Source organism: Chlorocebus sabaeus, chromosome 24, assembly GCF_047675955.1.
Source record: "Chlorocebus sabaeus isolate Y175 chromosome 24, mChlSab1.0.hap1, whole genome shotgun sequence".
Taxonomy (NCBI): Eukaryota; Metazoa; Chordata; class Mammalia; order Primates; family Cercopithecidae; genus Chlorocebus; species Chlorocebus sabaeus.
Window position 1 is genome coordinate 70321922 of NC_132927.1, and position 23942 is coordinate 70345863.

General features: G+C 52.2%; 1 protein-coding gene across 1 annotated transcript; it reads left to right on the plus strand.

The window, feature by feature from the left end:
* Window positions 1-13: 13 nt before the first annotated feature.
* OTUB2 (OTU deubiquitinase, ubiquitin aldehyde binding 2) lies at window positions 14-20471 on the plus strand. The gene is made up of 6 exons (XM_007987680.3): window positions 14-282; window positions 11393-11488; window positions 12976-13094; window positions 17900-17984; window positions 18535-18729; window positions 19665-20471. Exons 1-6 carry the CDS (start codon window positions 280-282, stop codon window positions 19869-19871), a joined length of 705 nt encoding a protein of 234 aa, XP_007985871.1. The 5' UTR covers window positions 14-279; the 3' UTR covers window positions 19872-20471.
* The last annotated feature ends 3471 nt before the right edge of the window (window positions 20472-23942 follow it).

A 23942-nucleotide genomic window follows, 5' to 3' on the forward strand; every position in this document is an offset into this window, starting at 1 on the left:
CTGAAGGCGCGTGAAGTCCCACCCACTTTCTATGACGTCCTGCATCCCGGCTCCTGATTGCCCGCCTGAGACGTCAATCGCGGGGTGTGTGTCTTCCTGGGACACAGTGGAGGTCTAACCTTTGGTTTGCGGAGCGGTCGGGTGTATTCTCCGCCGCCCCCACGCCCTCGAGGTCCCCGCCACCGAACCAGCGGCGGAGCCCGCCCGTGCCTCCCGCGGCACTCCCGCACCGGATCGCTCCTCGCTGGGGCGGGACCTGGCCTGGCGGCTCCGGTCACTATGGTCAGTGATCGTGGGGGATCGCGAAGGGGGAGCGGGCAGGGGGCGCGGTGGGCGGGGTCGCTGTCGGAGCGGGTGCACCCGCGGGACGGGGGTCGGACGTGAGGCTCAGCCCCCAGACCACCCCCACCGCGTTCCGAACCCCTGAAATACGGAGTCCGGACGGATACTGGGGGGCCAGGTCGCGCCCCGCTGTCCCCCGTGGACGTGCAGCTGAGGAGGTCCAGCTCGGCCCCGAGTCCCCGCCCCCAGCGTGTCCGCCCCAGTTGGCCCTGGGCGCCGCCTCGACTGCGCTGGGTGGGCGCCCTCGACGGAAGCAGGGACAGGGAGGCTGCAGCGCTATGGGTCGCCTCCTCTTTGTTAAGTAGCCCCCCAGTCAGCAGTCCACGGCCCCTCCCACCCGAGGGCTCAGCCGTCAAAGACCAACCCACTCCTGGGGATCTAGGAGTTGCACAGGGGACCAGATCGTCTGTCCCTACGGGAGACTAGTCCGTCTCCATTTTTGGAGTCGGGACCCACGTGGAGAGGTTGCCTCAAGTTGTGAGGCACATGAGTTAGGGGTCGGGGAAAAGAAAATACTCAGGAATCCCTGATGGAGAGTCCTGTCTGCGCAGAACGGGGCCCAGAGACCCTCTGAGCCAGGCTAACCCTGGGCTTGGGCAGGTGGGGAAACTGAGGTCAGACAGGGAAGGGCTGGTACTGATAGTGGTGGTCCTGGGACTTGAACCCAGGCCTCTGGACTCTCAGTTCAGTGCTCTTTGTGTTACATCAGCTCACCTTCCGGGTTGCTGTGGGGTTAGGCATCCTGCAGGGGACTGGGTGGGATGGCTGCCTAAGACCCTTCAACCCTGAGCAGTGGGGGAGCCTGTGGAGTGAGGGCTGAGTGTCTTGAGTCAGGGCCACACAGCCCCAGGTTCAAGTCTCACTTCCACCTCTTGGAAAGCAAAGAGGCTTTGGTTGGTCCACTCTCCCCCTCAGCACCGTTTTGCACATCTGTGTAATGGGCTGCTGTGAGAACCATGTGAGATGATTAGCTGGAGCTTTTCCTGTGACAACAGAGTCCTGGAAATGGCTGTGCACAGATGCCTGGTTCTTCAAGCTTAGCCTCCTCTCTCCTATGACTGGGCAGGAAAATGGGTCACCGCAGCAGGATGCTGCCAGGCTGAGGCACGGGTCAAAGCCTGGTCATGGCCTGGCATGATCTGGGTGTGGCATAGGCAGCCAGGGCACTCGAGCTGGGACTGTCCTTGCCAAGCCAGCTTGGGGCGTAGCTGGGGGCCTCTGGGGCATCTGGAAGCTTCCTGCTTCCCCTTGGTGCCCAAGGGTTTACCTGGTTGAGCTGCTCCTGGAAGGCAGCCCAGGTGTTTCTGCATCACCCAGCAGGGAGGGATGGAGCTGGGGTAATGATGGGCTTAGCCACCCGGGAGCTGGAGGCTGGCATGCTCTCTGGCCACCACTCGGCAGCTGAGAGCACAGCAGAGGCGGTAGCCGCTCTTTGTGCCATGCAGTGAGGCCGCTCACTCTGCCCCCTATCTTCTGCCCTAACTCAGGAGACTGGAAGTTAGAGGGCAGGTGGGGTCCAAAGCCCTCACCCCTCACCGGGGGCTTGAGTGCCTTGGCGATGGATGAAGTGGTTAACCCACTAAAATAGGATGTCTGTCTGGGAATCACAGGGGTGGAGGCAGTGCAGGGTCTGTCTGTTCCCTTCCCTTCACATGGCATTTATTGAGCACCTACTGCATGTGGGGACCATACTGGGCCCTATACTGCATGGTGGGTTTTTTATGTTGAACCTGCATTGTGTGGTTGGTGGTGAGTGTGTGTGTGTGACAGAAGGAATATTCTTGGAAAATACAGCATCTTGTTTGCTTTCCTGTTTCTACATCACTGGGCTAAGCTTGAGGAAGGGCCCCCCGTGGAAGACACAAAGCCCCTTGGGAAGGTAGGGGTGAGACAAGGACCAGGCCTCTGGCAGGGACTGCAAATAGCGAGGAGTCTCATGCACTCAAGGTGCATTTCATGTTTGGCGAATAAATGAGTCAGACATAAGCAGGAAAACCACAGGGTGCTATTGTGCTTTGTTCTGTTATTTGTCAAACAGGTCCCCAGTGGGCGCCTTTGTCAGGCCTGTGCTGGGCACTGTGACACTAATGAGAAAGACAAGGTGCCGCCCGCTCTAGGACCTCACTGCCTGCTGGCCAAGACAGCTGGATACAAGCAGTGTCTGAGCTACAGGTCATGGCCTAAGAGGCCTAAGGACTTTGGGAACACAGTGAGAGGTCAATATGCTCTGAGGGAGTGGGGGTGTTGGAAGGTTCTGCAGAGGAGGTCTTTTGAGCTGGGGGAGGTCTTTTGAGCTGAGTTGAAGGATGTATATGAGTGTTCAAGAAGGATTTGGGAAGGGTACATTCCTTCTGGTGGGTGCGGGGGGAAAGTGGGCTATCAGGCTTTGAAGCGTGGTCAAGAATGGGGAAAGGTAAACAGCCTCTGAAGATGCAAGGAGATTGAGGGAGGATTGATAGAGTCTGGAAAATTCGGTGGGGTCAGGATGTTCTGTGCAGGGCCTCACTTGTTGTGCTGTGGGGTTTGGGTTTTATTCCACCAATAAGGGGGAAACCATAACATATTTTTGACAAGTGAGAAATGGTTGACTTGGACGATCTCTCTGACAATGAAGTGGACACAGGGTTGGAGGTAGCCAGGCTGGAGTCAGAGCCTGGCTAGTCCCATGCATGCATCTGTCTATTCATTCATGCAGTGTGTGAGCTTCCCGGGCTGCCATTACAAAGTACCACAAACTGTGGTGTAGAGCAACAGAAATGGATTCTTACAGTGCTGGAGGCTGGAAGCTGAAGATCAAGGTGTCAGCAGGGCCATGCTCCCTCTGAAGGCACTAGGGAAGGTTCTGTTCCAGGCCTCCCTCCAAGCTTCTGGTAGCTCCTTGGCTTGTGGTTGCAGAACTCTGATCTTCATGGGGTGTGCTTCCTGTATGCGGGTCTGTGTCCTAATTTCCTCTTTTTATAAGGATACCAGTTGTATTGGATTAGAGGCCCACCCTACTCCAGCATGACCTCATCTCAGCTAATTACATCTGCAATGACCCTATTTCCAAATAAGATCCCATTCTAAGGTACCAAGGATTAAGAATTCAACATATGAATTTTGGTGGGGGGACACAGTTCAACCCATAACACTCAGTATACATTTCTGGAACATGGTTGTGTGCCAGGCACTGAGGTGCCAGCATTGACAGGCAGACAGAGTCCCTGCGCTCATGGAATTGGCATTCCAGTGGAGGGAGCCGTGCAGCACGCAGATAAACAGGCGAGCCTATTAGATCATGCCCTGAAGAAATAAGGGTGAGAGGGATGGGGAGGGGCATGGGAAGGCCTTTCTGAGGAGGTGACTACACCTGCATCTTGGGAAAGGCAGAGGAAGAATCCAGGTCGAAGGAGCAGCTGTGCAAAGGCCCTGAGGTAAGAATGAGTGTGTCTTTTGAAGGAACACAGAGAGGGCCACATGGGGTCAGATCTGGGAGGTCGTTGTCAAAAGATTGAGTCTTGGCCTAAGTGAGGGGGTCCATTGGAGGGCATGGAGGAAGGGCATGCCCTTGCTGGCTAAGCAGCTTGTATCGGCTGCTTGTGGAGAATGGGCTGGGATGGGGGCAGGAGTGGAAGCCAGGAGGTCCTTGGGCAGATGTTGGTGCAGCTTCCCTGGGGGGAGATGATGGCAGCTTGGACCAATGGGGAGGTTGAGGAGAGAGGAGTGGAGAAGCACGTCTGGGTCTCAGTGTGAGCTCTGCCTGGATGGAGAGGCATTCTGGGGAGCTGGAGAAGCCTGTGGGGGGTGGGGGGTGAGGTGGGCAGGAGAGCAGTCAGGATCATGCTAATTCAGTAATGTTCTCAGACTTCTGAGTGGTGAGTGGCTGTGGAGTCAGAGCTCTAGGGAGAGGTCAGGCCCAGAGAGGAAGATGTGAGGATCTGTTGGGAGGATGCTGTATGAGTTCAGGCATATTCTAAGAGGGAAGGCCTGGGCCCAGGTCAGGGTCTCTGCAAAGCCAACCAAGAACTGACCCAGGGGGTGAAGCCTCATTGCAGGGTCTTGTCACTTTTCTTAGTGGAGCAGCAGAGAAAGGACATGTAGAAGGCTGAGCAATGGCCCCAATGATGTCCACGTCCTAATCCCCACAACCTGTGACTATGTTACCGTGGCGAGAGGGGCTTGGCAGATGGGATTCAGTTAAGGATCCTGAGTTATCCAGGTAGGCGCAATGACGTAATCACAAGTGTCCTTATGAGAGCAAGGCAGAGTAATGTAGGGGGAGGGGGGCGGGTGCGTAAGCCAGGACACCTGGGAGCCTCTAGAAACTGAAGAAGAAAACAGATTCTCCTCTAGAGCCCATAGAAGGAATGCAGCTCTGTCGCTATCTTGCTTTAGGCCAGCAATACTCCTTTCGGATTTGTGACCTCCAGCACTGTCAGATCATAAATTTGTGTTGTTTTGAGACACTACATTTGTGCTCGTTTGTTACAGCAGCCACAGGAAACTCAGGGCACTTGGCTGCCCCCAAATCCATGGCTTCCAAACGTTTGTCACCGCTCACCTCATCAATACAAAACCTCTGAGGCCAGGCGCTCATGCCTGTAATCCCAGCATTTTGGGAGGCCAAGGTGGGAGGATTGCTTGAGCCCAGGAGTTTGAGACCAGCCTGGGCAACCCAGTGAGATCCCATCTGAAAAACAAAAAAACAACAACGTTGAGCACTGCATGCATACATATGTCGTATATCATACCCCTGAGTACACATCTGAGGGGACATTTCCTCCAGCCCCTGGAGCAGTCCACAGTGCTGGACCCATGGCCGCGGGCTGCTTGAGGAGTCCTTGGGTTATGTGGGCAGGTTTCAGGTATATACAGAGGCTTGGGAGGGAAAACCAGAGGAAAGTGGGGCCTTGTACTTTCCCTAAATTTGGAGGTAGGGCTTGGTCCATGGATTAGGGATGGGGTATCAAGGGCAAGCTCTCCAGCATCATGGTGGGAGTTTATACCCTGGCTCTTTCATCTCAGCTGGTGTTCCAGGGATGTAGGAGGAAGGACCAGCAGACAGATGTAGTACCGTCTCCCACCAAAGACTCAAAGCCAGTCTGAACACCAAGCCCACGTCCTAGCGCTTTCTGCTAGTTCCCAGGGTTACTGGGGAAAAGCAGTGATTAAAGAACATCCTTTTCTCACTTTGAAATATATTCCTCCACGCAAGCTGCTAAATCTGTTTCCAAGCCGCAGTGCTATCTGACTTAATTAATTAGCATCTACTCGCAAAACAGCAATTAAAGGGCTAAAGTCCTTTTAGGTGGCCTAATTAGGTCTGACAGGACATTGTCAAGATGTGGCCTGTCCTTTCTCCATAACATCCTGGAAATTTTCAGCCATGGTTTAAAAAGCAATTACAAATGAGAGCCAGCCAGGTCAAGCCTCATGCCTGATTTATGGGCTAGTAAATCGAGGGTGTGCCTGGGGTTCTCTCAGGAGCTTGAGTCTCTGGTCTTGCCAGGGATGTGGCCAGGGCCCTGCCAGTGGGGAGTGGCAAGGGACCAACTTGGGTGGAGTTGGGTCATTCTGGAGGTGCCAGGTGGGGACTCAAAGGGCCAAAGTGAGAATCCACTTGTCCCCAGGTCCCCCAATAAGCACATCTGGGACCCCTGGGGCCCTGGAGCTAGCCCAAGGTTCCATCACCTGCACCTGCAGATGGAGGTAGCCCACCCGTGAGACATTTGTAAGCAGGGGTAGCTCTTAAATAGTGTGGAGTAAAGGGAAAAAATTCTCCAGAATATCTATAGACTAATATTATGCAAACTTAAAAGGCACGCATACTTACAAGTCTGTATTTTTTAAAAGGCAGATGCATTTCATTTATACGAGGTACCTAGAGTAGTCAAATTCATTAGAGACAGAAAAGTAGAAAGGTGGTCACCAGAGACTGGGGGCAAGGGGATGAGGAGTTAGTGTTTAATGAGTAGAGATTCATCATAAGTACGTGGAAGAAAAAAATGGGTATGGGAGTTTCAGTTTGGGAAGATTAAAAGTTCCGGGGATGGATGGTGGCGATGGCTGCACTCTTGCGTGAATGTACTTAATGCCAGTGAACTGTGTACTTAAAAATGGATAAAAATAATAAAGCTTAGGCTATGTATGTTTTACCATAATCATAATAAAAAACAAATAGATCTAGAAAGACATGCCATAGAAACTACCTATAGAGGCATGGGGGGATGGAGGAATGGAAATAGGGATCAGGGATGAAGGGGACCAAAACCTGAAAAAATACCTTCCTGAGGCTGGTTTCCGCAGCATGTCCTGAGGGTATGGTGAGCTCAGCTCTTAGGAGCTGAGAGGGCTCTGAATCGCTATGTAGTCTTGTCTTGTCTTGTCTTGTCTTGTCTTTTCTTTTCTTTTCTTTTTTTTTTTTTTCTGAGATGAAGTCTGGAGTGCAGTGGTCCGGTCACGGTTCACTGCAACCTCTGCCGTCTGGGTTCAAGTGATTTTCCTACCTCAGCCTCCCGAGTAGCTGGGACTACAGGTGCCCACCACCACGCCTGGCTCATTTTTGTATTTTTAGTAGAAACAAGGTTTTGCCATTTTGGCCAGGATGATCTTGAACTCCTGACTTTGTGATCCGCCTGCCTCGACCTCCCAAAGTGCTGGGATTACAGATGTGAGCCACCGCACCTGGCCCTATGTAATATTTTCCCTTAACTTGGCTATTTTAAAGAGCTTAAATAGATTTGTCAAAAATGCAAAGTTTATGTTAATAGAGCAAGTGGAAACCTAACTTGACTTTCCTGGCATAGGTGCCACCCTCGTTCCCAATCCACCTTTAAATATTCCTCATTTTAACTGGTTTTTGTTTGTTTGTTTGTTTGTTTGTTCGAAATGGAGTATTGCTGTGTCGCCCAGCCTGGAGTGCAGTGGCATGATCTCAGCTCACTGCAAGCTCCACCTCCTGGGTTCACGCCATTCTCCTGCCTCAGCCTCCCGAGTAGCTGGACTACAGGCGCCCATCACCACGCCCGGCTAATTTTTTGTATTTTTTAGTAGAGACGGGGTTTCACCGTGTTAGCCAGGATGGTCTCGATCTCCTGACCTTGTGACCTGTCTGCCTTGGCCTCCCAAAGTGCTGGGATTACAGGCGTGAGCCACCGCGCCCGGCCCCCTCATTTTAACTGTTGATGGCAGTTTTCTGCATTGAAGTACTTATCTCTGCGTGTTGAAGATTAATTCCTTAAATCCATTCCACTCCTCCGTTGATTACCTTCTCAGACACTGCAGAGGAAATGTTGCTGATTTTGTGTCCTCCTTCCGCCATTTTGGTTTTGGTTTTGGGCAGTCCACGCACCAGCAGTATTAAATATAGTTGTTCTACTGTTTGATCTATGATTTAAAAAGACCCAAGCTATCATTTTAAGTCAGCTGTCTGTAAAAACAACAAGACTTTTATATAGTATAAACAAATTGTTAGATAAATAATGGGACTTTGGAATGAAGTCAGAGGGTGCGTGAGTGCAGAGCAGGTGCAGAGCAAATGTACAGAATCCTATGAATATTTGCTGTATTAGCACGCAGTATGAGTGCCAAATTAATTGTACAACTAGAGATTGTTATTATGCTAGTAATGTCAATCTTTCATGGTTTAGAATAGACCAAAACATGTTAACTTTTTATAAATTTGCCTTTGAAGTCAATACATCTGGCTTGGTTTAAGTTAAAAGAAAAAACACAAATGAAAATGGAATGATTTGAAACTCCGAGTCAGAGGCCTGCCCAATCTGGAGAAGAGAGACTAGCAAAGTAGAAAGGAGTTCAAGGTATGCTAGAGGCTGTCTTTCTCCTTGACACGATTAGAAGGCTTGAAGGAAGTGGAAAGGCAAATCACTTTCCTTCCAGATATCACCGATGTATTTTACCGCTGTGTCTGGATATTGCCTGTAAATCGTGTCCTGTTCCACCTGTGATGAGCATCTCTTGGTCTTGAAAACGCTGTTGTGGACACTGAGCCCCCAGGATCAGGAGCTGGATGGAGAACTTTCCTGGGGGAGGCCTCAGGGGCAGGAGGTCGGTACCTGGCCTGTTGATAAGAAGGCCCTGGGCTGCCCTGCGTGGAATGTCCCTTTGTGTTTAGCAGCCTTGATTCCTCAAGACCTCTGCGTTCTGCCTACCTAGCAGTTTGCCATGGTAGAATTTCCATGGCCTTCAGAGTCAGACAGATCTGCCTAAAATTGCTTCTTAGCACAGGGCACCTGACCTTGTCAGTAGAATGGGCATAATACCCATCTCAGGAGGTAGTTGTGAGGATTCAGTGAGATAATGGGGACATGTCAGCCTCTCTCCCTGAGCCTAGCACATAGTATGTGCACAATAATGGCACCTGTTATCACCTCATACCTCTTGGGCCTAGGGTAGCAGATCACCAGATCATCTTCCATGTGTTGACTTTCAGCCTCACACTCGCAGGGTGGCTGCTGTAGACATTGCATCTGCACTAACGGTGGGAAGAAGTAAAACACTCCCATCTCTGTTCCTTTTATCCAAAACCAAAAGCTTCCCCAGAAGTCCCCAGCAGACTTTTCATGGGTCCAGCTGGCCAACCCCAGCTACCTGACTGCCCATAGCTGCAAGGGAAGCTAGGAAAATGGGAAAGAGGTAGGATTGTTGTGACTTACCCAGTCATTTTTTATCGTGTTTTGGGATTCCATTAGTGGGGAGGAAACGGGTCATGGCCGATAAGACAGAAGCCCTCGGCACCTGCCCCCAAGTGTTACCTGATTCCTCCTGATGGTTTTCCTGTTGCTTTGCCAGGCCGCACTATGATGTCAGGGCAAAAGGAAGGAAGGAGTCTGGGGCTGGATTAATTTAGCAAAGAAGGGTGGGTACAGCATGGAAGCTTCTAGAAGCAAAATCCAGAATCCCTTCTTCCCACCCCCCAAGTGTTCGCATGCCCTGTTTCTACTTTTGGAAGCATTCTTCATCCAGTTCTTTTTTTTTTTTTTTTTTTTTTTTAAGACAGAGTCTTGCTCTGTCGCCCAGGCTGGAGTGCAGTGGTGCGATCTTGCCTCACTGCAACTTCCGCCTCCCAGATTTCAGAAATTCTCTACCTCAGCCTCCTGAATAGCTGGGATTACAGGCACGTGCCACCACGCCCAGCTAATTTTTTTTTGTATTTTTAGTAGACACGAGGTTTCGCCATCTTAGCCAAGCTGGTCTTGAACTCCTGATCTCGTGACCCACCCACCTCAGCCTCCCAAAGTGCTGGGATTACAGGCATGAGCCACCGCGCCCGGCCCATCCAGTTCTTTAGGACAATGGATTCATCCTCTATTTTTAAGCTTTCTTCTGGGAAGTTGCCCTGAATCCCATGTTTGGGGGAGATCATGTTTGGTGCCACCAGAAAGGGAGAAATGGAATAAAGTGTAAGTTCAAGGGAGAGCCCAGGACTGACTCAGGTGAGCTGAGGAGATCAGGGAGGCTTCATGGAGGAGGTAGCTTTTGTTCATTTGTTTGAAAAATATCTCACCCCCTTCTCTGTGCCAGGCCCTTGGTGAATGGAAGATGGCAGACAGTATGACAAGCTGTCATCCAGGCCCCCTAAAAACACCCCTGCCCAGTCCCAGCTTCTCCCCTGACCTGATACTGGATGCAGGGTCAGGGCCAGATGGAAGTTTGCAGTCTGTCCCATGTGGAGACAGGAGCAACAAAAGTCACTGAGGCCTCATTATCTAATCTCATGGTCCAGCTTTCTGCTTCTGTGTGCTGAGCTTTGGAAAAAGCTAATCATCAAAAATCCAGATATATTTCTTCAGGTGAAAAAAGGGGTTTGTAGCGTCACAGGGCTCCTCTCTGAGCAGGATGGTATTGGGTTGAGATCATTATCTAGTCAGTGATGAGGCTGAGAGGCTACCAGGCCACTGTGGCCGATGTGACATGAAAAAGGCCAGTTATAACTGCATGTCAACAATGATGGTGATAAATGGATGGAAAACTACATTTCTATTTATAAAAATCCCAATTAACAGTGACCATCCACCGTACTCTATTGCATAAAAATGGTCTCCTCTGGTTGTGTGCAGCAGCCAGCCTCACTTGTTTTAAGCTGTGAACTGGAAGTGGCTTTAACACCGTTTCTCTCACAGTATGTTCATGCTGCAATCAAAGCGGCTTTGGGTGGGTTGGAGGCTAGAGATGCAGCTCTCGCTTGTTTGAGCCCTGCTGACAACATAGCACAAGGCGGAGACCAGGCCCACGGGGAGCTGGCTGCTAGAACGAGGTGTCTCCTGCAGTTTCCTCCACCCCGAAGCTTCCTTTTGCAGTTGCCTCCTACCGGCCCGCCAATTTCTTCTCAGGCCTGGAGAGACCCTGCCTGTAGGAGGCGTGTCTTTCTGGGTTGGAATTGACCTAGACCTCGAGCTGGGCTGTAGTATAAACTTTCTCCGCTAGGTGGTGCATGAAGATGCCCTCCCGCCCTGTGCACCCTGAGCTCAATCTGTTGACACCTTCCCTGGCATCTCCGTGTACCGGTGCCACACAGTGCGGCCTCTTCTGGTGACCTTATCACCCCCTATCTTGATTGTTTTTCTCTGTAGACTGTGAGCCTTGTGGGTGGGGGAGTGCTAGACGTTCCTCCTTCTGTATTTCCAGCATGTGACACAGTGCTGGGCATGTGGATGTTCAGGAATTGTTGGATGAATCAAAGAATGAATGAATGAATGCATGAATGAGTGAGGAGGGACGGAAGGAGACAAAGGGCCTTATCCTTGAGCATGAAGGCTCATTAGGTTAGAGGTACACATTCTGTGAAATGAATCATGCTTCAATAACAAGATGAGTTTCCTTATAACCAGGGCTATCTCTTCACGATGGCCCTGACCCTGACGGTCCCTGTCCTGGAAATGTGGCGATCCCAACAGGCGTCTAGGATGCTGGTAACATACTCCCAGCATGAGAAGGTAGGAAGGTCCCATTCATTGTGTCTATAACTGGCAGTTCAGAGGCCACCAGCTCGCAGAGTCCCATCCGTTGCTTTTGAAATTGTCACAGCATTTCTTCCTTCCCTATCTTCCAGAGTGAAACATCTTTCAACCTAATATCAGAAAAATGTGACATTCTATCCATTCTTCGGGACCATCCTGAAAACAGGATTTACCGGAGGAAAATCGAGGTGAGGCAGAGGGCAGGGAGAAAAGCATCCTAGAATAAACAGGCTGGAGTTAGGAGTGTAAAGGTGATGCCTCTTTGAAGGCCAATAGTTTGAGCCAGGTTCCTGGGCAAATGAAAGGATTCCTAGGATATTTCGATGTTGGACATTTGCCTTAGCAATACATCCTTTCATTCCAAAAAAAAAAAAAAGGATTTTTTGTTTAAAAGTTTAGCACTATCCTAATGTTTTATTTACTCACTAAGACTTCATTACAACTCTGTGAGGTAAGTACTTTTATTACGCCCATTTTACAGCTAAGGAAACTGAGGCACAGAAATTAAATTGTGGCCATTTAGCTCATGAGTGGCCAAGCTGGGATTTAAACCCAGGCAGCTGAGTCTCAAACCACATTCGTAACTGCTGTGCTGGGAGACCTCTTGGAGGGAAAGTGTACTCCAGTGAGGCTAAAGGGATTTGTGGGAAGGCTGCAGGGATCGCTCACGGAGCAGTCACCCGTGGGTGGCCGCAGGAGCTGGGTACCCACTCTGTCCCTCTGGCAGCAGGCCCCGGCTGCTCTCTGTACTCTGCAGGGCTTCCTCTCGCTGCAGGACAGGCTTGCTCTGGCACTGGCCCCACAGGCCCTTCCCTTTGAGTTCCTCTCAGACACGCAGCACTGTTGCTGGACCCCGTTACTTATCCTCAGACACTCTGATGGGTCCAGCTTGGGTCAGATGTCCATCAGCAGCCAGGGGTAGTGGTGTGGGCATCATGTGATCGGAACGCCGCTGCAGGGGCACTTCCAGGACAGGAGCTGGGCTCTGCAGCCCGCTGACTTTCATGTCCCCCGGAGTCCTCCTGGGAGAAGAGCCAGGGGCTCCAGAGAGTCCCTGCCTCCCCACTGCCAGCTGGCCTCAGGTGGGCCCAAGTCAGCTCTGAGCCTTCTCATGGCTATGGGGGGAACACGAACTCCCAGACCCCTTGAAAACCATCCTCTGCTGTCAAAACGCTGCTTATAGTCCTGTGAGGCAGGAAAGGGGATTCCAGGCCAGTTCAGAGGGACACCTACTTATTGCTAGCAGTGGAGCTGGAGCCTACCCCTCTCGCCCCTGCTCACACATGCAACCCCCCACCCCCTACTTCTGCCAGCTCCCGATTCTCTGTGCTGCTCCCCCAGGAAGGCTTCCCCAACTTCCAAAAGCCAGTGCAATGCCACTGCCCTGTGGCACCCAGCCAGGCACTCCTTCTGTCCTCACAGTGCCACTGTTTAACTATCCATCTTCCCTCCCGGACTGTAGGCTGCCAAGGGGCAGGGACGGACACACAGGACAATGCAGTGTATTTTTATATCAGGGGGATGAATGAGGGTGGGAGGCTGAGGGGATAGCAGCCTGAAGGGAGGGAGCAGGCGTTTCCTGGGAGAGATGGGGGGCACCTGGCTAGTCCCAGCACCCAAACCACACAGAGCCGTTATTGGTGCAAATGCCCACATTTCTTTCTGTCCCCCTCAGGAACTCAGCAAAAGGTTCACCGCCATCCGCAAGACCAAAGGGGATGGGAACTGCTTCTACAGGGCCTTGGGCTATTCCTACCTGGAGTCCCTGCTGGGGAAGAGCAGGGAGATCTTCAAGTGAGTGCCGGGGCCCCCTGGGCTCTCAAGGCTATGTTCTCTGTGCTAGGTCAGCCCCAAGTCTCTTGGAGGTTTTTGTTACACTCGGGCTGGTTAACCCAGAGAGTGAGCTGAAGGGCTGCCTGGCAGAGGCGTTTGATGTTGGGGGAGCCCAGCTGCCTGCTGTGGTGGAGTTGGGGGCAGCCAAGGGGTGGAGGATGGAATCTGTGGCCTCCCAGAAGCTTTCCAGCCTCTGCTTCCACCACAGGCCTGGGTCAGCCCAGCTAAGTCGCGTGGAGCAGGTGCTTCGTGACCCAATCTGAAAAAAGAAAACACAAACAAAAAGAAGCTTTGCCCCGGTGTTCAGCATAATTCCTGTTGACCTTGGTTTGGAGTGTGTGTGACCCAGGCATTCAGCTGTCTGGGCCTGGCCCTGAGGTCATGCTGGAGAAGGTCTGTGTCCAGAGCTGCCCCTATCATCTCAGCTAGTTCAGGGCTTCTCATACCTGAACATTTGTACAAGGCCCCTGATTCTCTAGTCCATAGCAAGAAAAAAAAAAAAGCAAAGACAAACAAACCCCTGAGACCCGGCTAGGACCCAAATTCCTGTTCAGTGGGAGCAGGGCAGAGCCGGGACTGCTCTCGTCACTGCCTCCCAGGAGACGCTGATGCCGCTGGGCCTCAGCCCACACTTTGAGGAGCAAGGAGCTAAGAGACCCACCTGACTCTTAACCTTTGGGGGTCTCAGAGCCCTTAGAGGCTTTGGTGAGGGCCATGGGCCCTCCTCATCTGAGACCCGCACCCAAATGCCCTCTGGAAACAGTACGGGGGGCAGTGGGTCACAGAGCACTTCTGGCTAAGGCAGGTTTGTCACCAGCGGCATGACTGATGTTGTGGGCCAGATCATGCTCATGGTGGGGGCTGTCCTACGCATTGTAGGCTTATTAGCAGCATCCCGGGCCCCCACCCACGAGATACTAGTAGTGACCCCTTCCCCAAGTCATGACAATCAAAATTGCCTCCAGACACTGCCAAGAATCTCCTTTCGGTGGAAAAAAAGTCGACCCTATCTGGTTGAGAACTACTAGGTTAAGGCCATCATCTCCTGTTCAAAATATAGATGATCTCAAAGAGGGCAGAAGTTGAGCCATCTGTTCCTAGGCTGAACCGTTCAGATTGTTTTCCCAGTGACAGACTGGCAGAGCCCCTTATGATGAAGAGTCAGCTATCTCAAGCCATTCCCCTCCCCAACTTTCTCACAGCCCTGTGGGAACCAGCGCAGCACAGTGCAGGGATTATGACCCCAATTTCAATTCCCCATGACCCATGTGCCCTGGAGTTGTGCCACGCAGCAGCCCTGGGCTCTGAGGTCAGGCCTCACTCTCTTACTTGCTGTGCCACCTTGGGCAAGTGACCTGACCTCTCTGGTCCTCAGTTTTCATGCTTGTGGAAGGTGGACATTATAACACACTTCAGGATGCTACTGTGAGGACTCAGTGGGTGATGCTGGCCAAGCCCAATGCCTCCATCTCTCTCTACACCAGCCCACGTGCTCTGTTCACCTTTCCTCTGTCCTGTCTCCCTGCTCGTCAGCACACACGGGTGCCATGCTCAGACCCTGCTCTAGGCTGTGGGGATACTGCAGTGAACAAGAGAGACAAAAATCCCTGCCTTGTGGGGCTTGCGTCCTAATGGGAGAAGATGGACAGTACATGAGTATCATGTTTGAGGTGTCAGATGGTGATAAGTATTGTGGGAAAAATCAAGCAGGAAGGAGGCCGAGGAGTGCAAGGTCTGGCGTTGTCTGTTTCAAGTAGGGTTGGAGAGGTAAGGGTGGCAGGGCACATAGCGCCTCAGGCCTTTCTAAGGACCTTGGCTTTCAGCCTGAAGGACACGGGAGCCACCGAAGGATTGTGCAGCATGGGGACCTGCCCTGCTGGCTGCTGTGTGCAGGGCAGATGGGGGCGGAGACACGGCCAGGGAGATGTTGTTGGCGAGAGATCCAGAGAGGAGATGATCATGGCGTGAGCAGGTGGATGCAGTGGGCATGGCAAGAAGTGGGCAGGTCTAGACACCTGTGGAGGTGGCAAAGACAGGATTCGTGCCTGACTCACATGTTGGACATGGCAGAATCAAGGATGGTTCCCAGAGATTTGACCTGAGAGTTAGCAGGATGGAGAAGCCGTTTGCTGCAAGAGAGGGCTGAGGAAGATCAGGAGCTGTGTTTTGCGATGCTGTCTGAAATGTCCAGGAGTCATAGAGTGGGGGTGTCTGGTGGGCACTGGAGGTATGAGGCTGGCGTTCAGCAGGCAAGCCGGGGCACACAGGTGGTAAGTCAAACCACAAGGCTGCATGAGACCACCAGCATTTTCTCTTTCTTTTTTAAAACATTTTCTTTCTCTCTTTATTTTTTCTTAAGAGATGGGTCTTGCTATGTTGCCTAGGCTGGCCTCGAACTCTTGGGCTCAGGCGGTCCTCCCTCCTCAGCCTGCATCTTCTTACACAAAAACCGAGACCATGTCACTCACAGGCTTGAAATATGCCCCTGACCTCTAGGAGCAGTGGAAACCCCTGACACCAAGGCCCTCCACACCAGGCCCCTGCCCCTCCTACCCCATTGCCTGCCCACCCTGAGGTCTAGGCACAAGGACCCATTTATTCCACACATACCAGAGCTTGCAGGCATGACATGCCGCCTGACGCTGCCTTGGCCTAGGCAGCCCTGCCTCTGACCTGGCTGTGGGTTCCTCGGGCCCCAGGCAGGTTGCTTCACTCACTCCCCTGTAGCTCCTTTCCCCAGCTGAACAGTGGCCATAGCCCTGTCATGGACATCAAGTGATTGACTCGTGAGTACTTGGAACACTGACTGGGGTGTTCTGTGCTAGCTCTGATTGTCTGCGTCATGCATCCTCCACAACCTGCCGTCTCCCTGTGTGCAGTGTGCCCAGAGCCACCCAGGCAGATGCTTGTTCTCTGCTCAGTGCTGCTGCAGTGCTGGAGCAAGCGTGTTGCAGCAGTATGCTTGTTCCAGCCCTGGATCTTGCATACTTGCTCTAGAAGTATGCAAAGTACTTCCGTGTGCCAGAGGCTTGGAGAACACGCGCTTCCTTTGAGGGCAGCCACTGTTACTACCCCATCTTACAGATGAGCAAACAGAGCCTCATAGAGGTCAAATGACTTGCCAGAGGTCCCACACAGGCTTGTGTGCAGCCCCAGCTGTCTGAACTTGCCCCCCTGCCGAGCCCCAGTGCCATCCTTCCCCACATCCCTGGCTTGCCTCTCGGGGGTGCATGTCCTGGCCTGGGGGCTTGCCCCCTTCTAACAGGGCCTGCGACCGCGTGCTGCTTATCTCCGTGTCCCCAGTGCCTGGCACAGAGGGGCCCACAAGTCACTGGCAAGGAATGAATGTGGAATGAGGCAGAGGTTTGGGGGTGGGAGTAGGGGCAGGAGAGCTGGGAGCAGAGCAGTGCACTTCATGGCCATGCAGGGACAGAGTGGCCCGAAGAGGGTGCGGGCCCTTGGAGCGGCCCTGGAGGACTGCAGCTGCTTCCTGGAGCTGCTCCTAGTACTCTGGCCATGGGCCACCTAGGCCACAGCTGAAGACAGAACAGGGGGTGCTGATGAGGGTGGCTCCTGAGCGAGAGGCATTAGTCAGCACTGACCATCAGATCCTTGCCGTGGCCTGGAGGGGAAACCTAGGTAGGAGGTGCCACCGCAGTGGAGGCCTCATCCTCCCGGGCAGCCCTCCGTTTGCCCTCAGCACCCCTGCAGGCAAGGCGTCATCACCATCCACACTTGTGCCAAAGGGGAGCCTATGGCCAAAAGCCACAGGGAGACCTGACAGGGCTGGAGGGGACCTCGGCTAGAAGTCAGCACAGGATCCATCCCTCTAATCCAGGCACCCCACTCCGCAATCAGGACAATCTAGTCCTGGCCCAGGCAGGACTCTTAGATATGCCGGGACCAGCGAGGGGCAAGCGGCGTCTAGGCAAACACTCCTACTTCTGAGTTAGGAGACTGGCTTCCCGTCCACACCCACCACCTTCTCCCTCCTCGCCGCCCCCTGTCCTCCTACAAGGCACTAGACTTTTCCAGAGCACAGCAACTTCTGAGGTGGCCCAGGCCTCTGTAAACCTTCTGCCTCCTAGGTCCTGTCAGAGCCTCATCTCTGTTCCTAGGGAAAGTAAGGGGCTGGAGAACTAGGTGTGGCCTTAGTGTTCTGTGCCTGCCAGTTAGTCACCCAGGGCCGCTCACCTGGTCCTTGTGGGAGGCAGCCCTTCCTCCATACCTCATTGCTGCCACTAAACCTGGAGTGTCCTGGAGCCAGGGCCAGGCCCAGGCCTGGGTTTCTTGCCATGCCCCCTGAGGGTACCAGGACAGGTCCCAGAAAGGGGCTGTGCCATGAGGGGGCCTGCAGTGGGTGCAGAGAGGAACAACCCAGCATGCACAGAGCAAGGGCCTGTGGAGCGTGTCGCCAAGGGTGACTTAGTGCTGGCAGATGCTTAACAGTCGGCTTTGGGCATACGGGAGGCCTGGTGTGTGTTGTCAGTCGATTGCTGTGGTGTCAGTATTCAATATTACCATGATTGAGTCAAGCTGCCCTCATGAGGTCACTGAGTAGGGAGTTGGAAAAGATGCAAAATCACACACGTCCTTGTCATATCGTCTTTCCACCATGCACACACACACAATGCAGCTCAGTCACTAGGGTCCGGGGACTAGAGATGAGGTTGGTGGGCGCAGTGGGTTGACAGGGGGATGCACAGTTGACAATCACAGCACACTCGCTGTGTTTCCCTGTAAACACTCAGTCTACCCCCCTGTAGGTTCAAAGAACGCGTACTGCAGACCCCAAATGACCTTCTGGCTGCTGGCTTTGAGGAGCACAAGTTCAGAAACTTCTTCAATGCTGTGAGTTCACCTAGTCCCTCCTTCCACACTGGCAGAGCAGACAGGAGCGGGCCCTGGTTGGAGCCCCGCACAGCCCACAGCTCTGCTTCTCCGGGCTGGGGAAGGACAGAGGGTTGCTTCCTGCTTGTGGGGGTGTGTGGGCACAGGGAGCCCAGGGCCCTGCCCTCCCTTTGGGAGGAGGCACGTCCTTCACCCTATTCCATCTCCACCTTGTGCCTCCCTATCCAATTAGTGAAGGGGCGGGATCGAGGACTCTGACGCTTGCCACTCGGAGTGTGCATGTGAGAATGCAAACTCAGGTAGTCATGGCAGGGAGACCCAACTGCTGCTCCCTAGACGTGCCTCTGGCCTAGTGTACAAACTACAAAGTCTTGCTAACCCTGGGTTACTTAGCTTAGGCAGAATCTCAGACTGATTTTCTACTTCAACCTGAGAATCTACAAATGAAAATGCACGTGAGGGCTTCACACAAAGGGAGGGAGCGAAGGGAGAACGCAGAGGGAGGGCTGGGGCTTGCTTGGCCTCCCTAGCTGAGGGCCGGGCGGCGCAGTTTTACAGTGTGGTGGAACTGGTAGAGAAAGACGGCTCAGTGTCCAGCCTGCTGAAGGTGTTCAACGACCAGAGTGCCTCAGACCACATCGTGCAGTTCCTGCGCCTGCTCACATCGGCCTTCATCAGAAACCGAGCAGACTTCTTCCGGCACTTCATTGATGAGGAGATGGACATCAAAGACTTCTGCACTCATGTAGGTGTTGGGGTCTCAGCCCCAGCCCCGGGTTCTGCTCCTGTGGCCCTCTCCCACAGACTTCAGCACCCATCTCTAGCCAAGGGACTTGGGTGTCATGACTGCCCTTGCAATTCAAACAGAGCTAGGTCAGCAAGCTGCAGACAGGTCTCACCTGAGCTGCCTGAGCTGTGTGGCCTGAAGCAAGGCACTTCCCTCCCTGGAGATTTCCCATCTGAAAAATAAGGGATTTGGACTGGCCTGTTTACAAAACCGCAGAGTCATAGTCCAAGAGTTACATTTGCTTGACGTGTTTATGATGCGTGGTATTTACCAGAAAGAATTGCCAATATTTGAAAATTAGGCACTTTTCATAGGAATATTTGGATTTCTGTTGGAAAATCAGAAGATCCAGCCCCCAGGCCCTTGCTCTTGCAGGACAGTATCAGCAGGCACTAAGCAGCAGCTGCCCTCTCTATGTGGGACACACGCCTGCTTGCCACTGCCTCTGCCTCTTCCATCGTCTCTGCAGCATCCGGACTGGCACCCTCACTCACCAGCCTGGCCTCTGTAAAAACTTAAGCTTGAAAGGCACCCCTGGATGTCAGGGTGCCTTTTATCTCTAAGATTCTTTGATGCCCAACCTGAAAAATTTCTGCCCCCTTTCCAGCTCTGTCTAAAGTAGTAGCCTGCTCTCAGGTGTAACAACAAGGTATAGAATGGAAAAGATCCAGGTTCGATTCTTGCCATTGTAGCGATTTCTAGCTGTGCTGCCTCTCAGTGAGGCTGTTTCCTGTGTGACATGAGAATGTCCATACCCAACTCATGGGATATTGTGAAGATGATGTCCCAGCACAGAGGCTGTGACCATGACCCTGAGAGCCAGAGTTGAACTCACTTGTCCTCTGCCAGGCCTCCCTCCTAAGCTGGCTTCTTTTCATTTTGGCTCCCTTCAGGAAGTGGAGCCCATGGCCACGGAGTGTGACCACATCCAGATCACGGCACTGTCCCAGGCCCTGAGCATCGCCCTGCAGGTGGAGTACGTGGACGAGATGGATACCGCCCTGAACCACCACGTGTTCCCTGAGGCCGCCACCCCTTCCGTTTACCTGCTCTATAAAACATCCCACTACAACATCCTTTATGCAGCCGATAAACATTGATTAATTTTAGGCCATGCAGTGGAACCTGTCACCTAATGGGACTGCATTCTGAATGGAACATTCCGGCTCTTCAATTTTTTAAGCAATTTAGACTATAGCAAGAAAATGTGCAGCCTTTTGGGCAAAGCCCCTGGAACGAGGCCTACCCATTATGGACTGTGGTAACTTTTGGTGGTATTTTTAGTATTTATTTTAATGGAGGATCAAATGCTTTCTAACTGGGCCCCTGGCAGTTCCCTGTGAGGCCTGGATGGGTCACCTGCCCTCTCTGGAACTGTTTCTTCAACTGGAGGAGGGTCTTGCCTATGCTGACATTGCATTGTAGAAAAATGGGGCCTCTGGTTTCTCTTTACCAGGGGCAGTGCCTCTCTGCGGGGGAGGAAAAGCTCAAGGTTAGTTGTCTTAATGCAAGTGACTTACCAGGCCTACAGAGTCCAGTCCAGTCATTTGTTGGACTGGGCTCTGGCAGATGGCCTGTTGAGGGTCAATTTGAATGTGAGGGCTGCGGTGCGGTTTCAAACATTCATGATGGATGTATTTTCCTACCCCTAACTTAAGGAGGAAAAAAAAGACTTTCTTTTTTTGTCAAAGTCCAGAAAAGGGCCTTTAGCCTTTAGCAGGAGCTTAAATTGTTGGGGCCCCTCTACCTCTCTCAGGGCCAGAATTGCCCAATTTTTGGTGGACGAGCCCTTCAGGGTTCTGCTGTCAGCCCCACCTGGACAGAGGCTTACAAGACTAGGGTCTGGAGCAGAATCTGTGTATTTCTGTCTGGGACCAGGAAGCTGCAGCTGTCCCATCATCCCCAGCAAATCCTAGAAGTGGAGTCTGGGTACTTCACGGAGAGAGGTGTCGGCACGCACAGCCGTGGACCCAGCTGAGCAGAGCAGATGCTTTGCAAGCTGCCCCTGGCTGCTTTCTCCCTTTCCCGCTTCTGCTCTCTTTATGGACTGGTCAGAGGGTAGGTGGGAAAGAACAGACAAGCCATGGAAGTTGGCAGTGGGGAGATTTCCACCGTGGAAACTGCCTGGGAATTCAGGCCAGCAGCGTCCTCATTCGGCCACCTGGCTATGCCCCTTAAATAAGCCCCTCACCTTGCTGCCTCAGGACCTTCAAGATTCCATCCGTGGGCCGGCCGGCGCGACGGCACCAGTGGGGCCCCACACCCTGGCTGGGCGGAGGTGCTGCTAGCAACCTCTCTTTCTCTGTAGGAGGAAATGGAAAATGCAGGGTGTGGAATTGCCCTTTGCGGTCCTTCCTTAATTGAAGGCCACCTTCTCACAGGTTTCATTCTGCAGGGATTTATTGGAATCTATTGGTGCTGCTGCGTGAGTCTGCTGACAACATGACTACACAAGGACTGGGTAGCAGACTCCTCAGAGTCCTCTTGACACAAATGTGCGATTTGTGTCACTCTTCTGCCTTCGTGAAAAGCCAATAGCACTCTTAGATGTCAGGGGATTTTCGTTCCAAGCAGGGCCCCTGGTTTCCATGCTGCCCTGAGTTGGAGTTTGGATCCAAAGGCTCTGGCTAAGTCATTGTGTCACTTTTTCACAGGAATGTAAATTTGACCATCACTCTGAATTTGTTCAGTACCCCACCATGGTCTATGAGAAGTACACTGGAAGCGTGGGGGGAACACATGACATGATTTGTAAATAGCATCATCTTTGCCAGACAAGTCTCCAGAGGATCCCTGTTTCTCAACTGAAAGGTGTGAACAGACACACACATGGCCTGGATGACACCTTGGCTGTTCTGAGGGGCTGTCAGGTGGGCTCTGGGCCTTCCAGCTAGGCTCTCAAGCACAGCAGAAGCCTCACTGGCTGCTATGTCTCTGTATCTGTGGCTTGTGTGGTAACCTCAGAAGCAGAGCTGTTTGGCAGACTGGCTGGAGAAATTCCCTCTGGGAGACTTGCCTGTGCTGTGCTTCCAGGTCACAGAGCCCCCCAGAAACTCACAGGGGCCCTCTTCCCAGGAAAGAATCTATTCTATCACTTCAGAATCAGGACACTCAAGCTCTGGCAGAGGCAGGCCAAGTTACTTTCATGGTCTTACCCTCTGCTTTTCCCCTTTTTGCAAAAACCTATCAGCCAAATCCGAAACATTGCCCTTGTTCCCCCTACATTCCCTCTCAGATCTCTGTCTCAAAGGGAAAACACAGTAGATGAAAAGGTGTGGCAGGCTTTGGCAGCTTATTAAAATCTAGTCATCTGTCGATGTTACCTTGCTTGTCCACAGCAGCCAGTCACCCTGGCAGTCACACTTCCTGGATAATTCTCTACCCTCACCCCACAGAGCCATCTCTCTCCAGACCAAAAGCTGGAAGGAGAGTTGTTTTGAGAGCTTGTTTTTACAACTGCACGTTTATTATGATACTTTCTCTCCAAAGGAAACTTTATAAATCAATGGGAACAATTAGCAACAGAAAGAGCACAGTCCCTGCTTTTGACTGGGTTTCTATTTTAAGCACAAATGAGATCTCTGGAGCCAGAATGCCAGGGTTCAAACCTCACCATTGCCACTTACTAGCTGTATGATCTTGGCCAACTTCACTTCCCTGAACCCCAATTCCAAAGTTTGTGAAATGGTGACAATACCTATGTATCACTGGGTTATTGGCTAAAATGGAATGAGATTCCTTGTGTGAAAACAGCTATTATACCTGACACTCATCGTATAGGCTCTACAAAGGGATGTTCCCCAACCTGTCCTTCCCGACAGGAAGCATAGGGCACTGCAGATGGGGAAGCATGTCACCTTGGCAGTGACTCTGTGGCTTCCCAAGCAGGAGTGTCAGGGGAACCATTAGACAGAGTCTAGGAGCCCAACGCATCGCCATCCTGAGCAGACACGGGAGTGGGGAGGGGGCTGTGACTCAGTGAGTGACTTTCAGGGGCCCCAGGCCCTGCGGGATGTAGGCCAAGCCCTACAGCTTCCCTGGGCAGTAAGTAAAAACATTCTCCTAGCATTAAAATGGTTTCCATAACTACTTTTGTTCTGGCTTAATACCGGGTTCCTGGCATGCAGCCAAGAACTCTGCTTTTCCGTGGTGCTTATGTGTTGAGTAGATTAGCTGGGGAGGGATATTCCTTGTTTAATGGCAGATCCAGGACACTCAGGAAGCTCTGCCCATTGACTTCACCTTACCAGGTGAGAGTAGCACTGCTTGGAAGGCTGCTCCTGTCTTTTAAAGCCTGTCTACTTATTAGCTCCTCCACCAAAAAAAGGAAAAGAATTTGCTGTTAGAAGGCTAGGGCAGGACACTGACAGTCATCAGGATCTATGTTTGGCTTGTGACAAGTGGCTACACTCCCACGGCTCAGGTACTATTGGGGGATATTGAGCCTGCTTCCTAACCCCACTGACCTCCACTGCATCATTTGGAAAACGGAGTCTCCCTGTCATTCTCTGATAGCTGTTAGTCAGGAGCTGACCTCACAGACAGGGGCACTTTCCCCTCCTATCCAGGTCACTGGTGACACTGGGGGATGGGAGGTCACTCCTTGGCAACACTTCTGAGACTGAAGTAGTTTTCTGAACTTGTCCTGGGCCCAGAAGGAAGATACTAATCCCACCTCTGCCACTTGGCTGCTGTGTGGCGCTGGGCAAGTCTCAATCACTGGGTGTCTATATGCTCAAGTACAAAAAACACTATTAAGACTTATAGATGGGCACAATAGCTCACACTTGTAATCCCAGCACTTTGGGATGCTGAGGCAGGAGGATCACTTGAGGGCAGGAGTTTTGAGACCAGCCTAAGCAACATAGTGAGACCCCATCTCTCCAAAAAAAAAAAAAATCAGCCAGGTATGGTGGTGTGTGCCTGTAGTCCCAGCTACTTGGGAGGCTGAGGCAGGAGTACTGTCTGGGCCCAGGAGTGTGAGGTTGCAGTGAGCTGTGACTGTGCCACTGCACTCCAACCTGGGCAACAGAGCAAGACCCTGTCTCCAAAAAAAAAAAAAAAAAATTATTTCTCAGGACCTTCAAGACTAAATGCTAATTAGATAAAAGTGCCAACTATGAGGCGAGAGAGGCGACTACTTAGATCTTGGGGTATCTTGGTCCATTTGT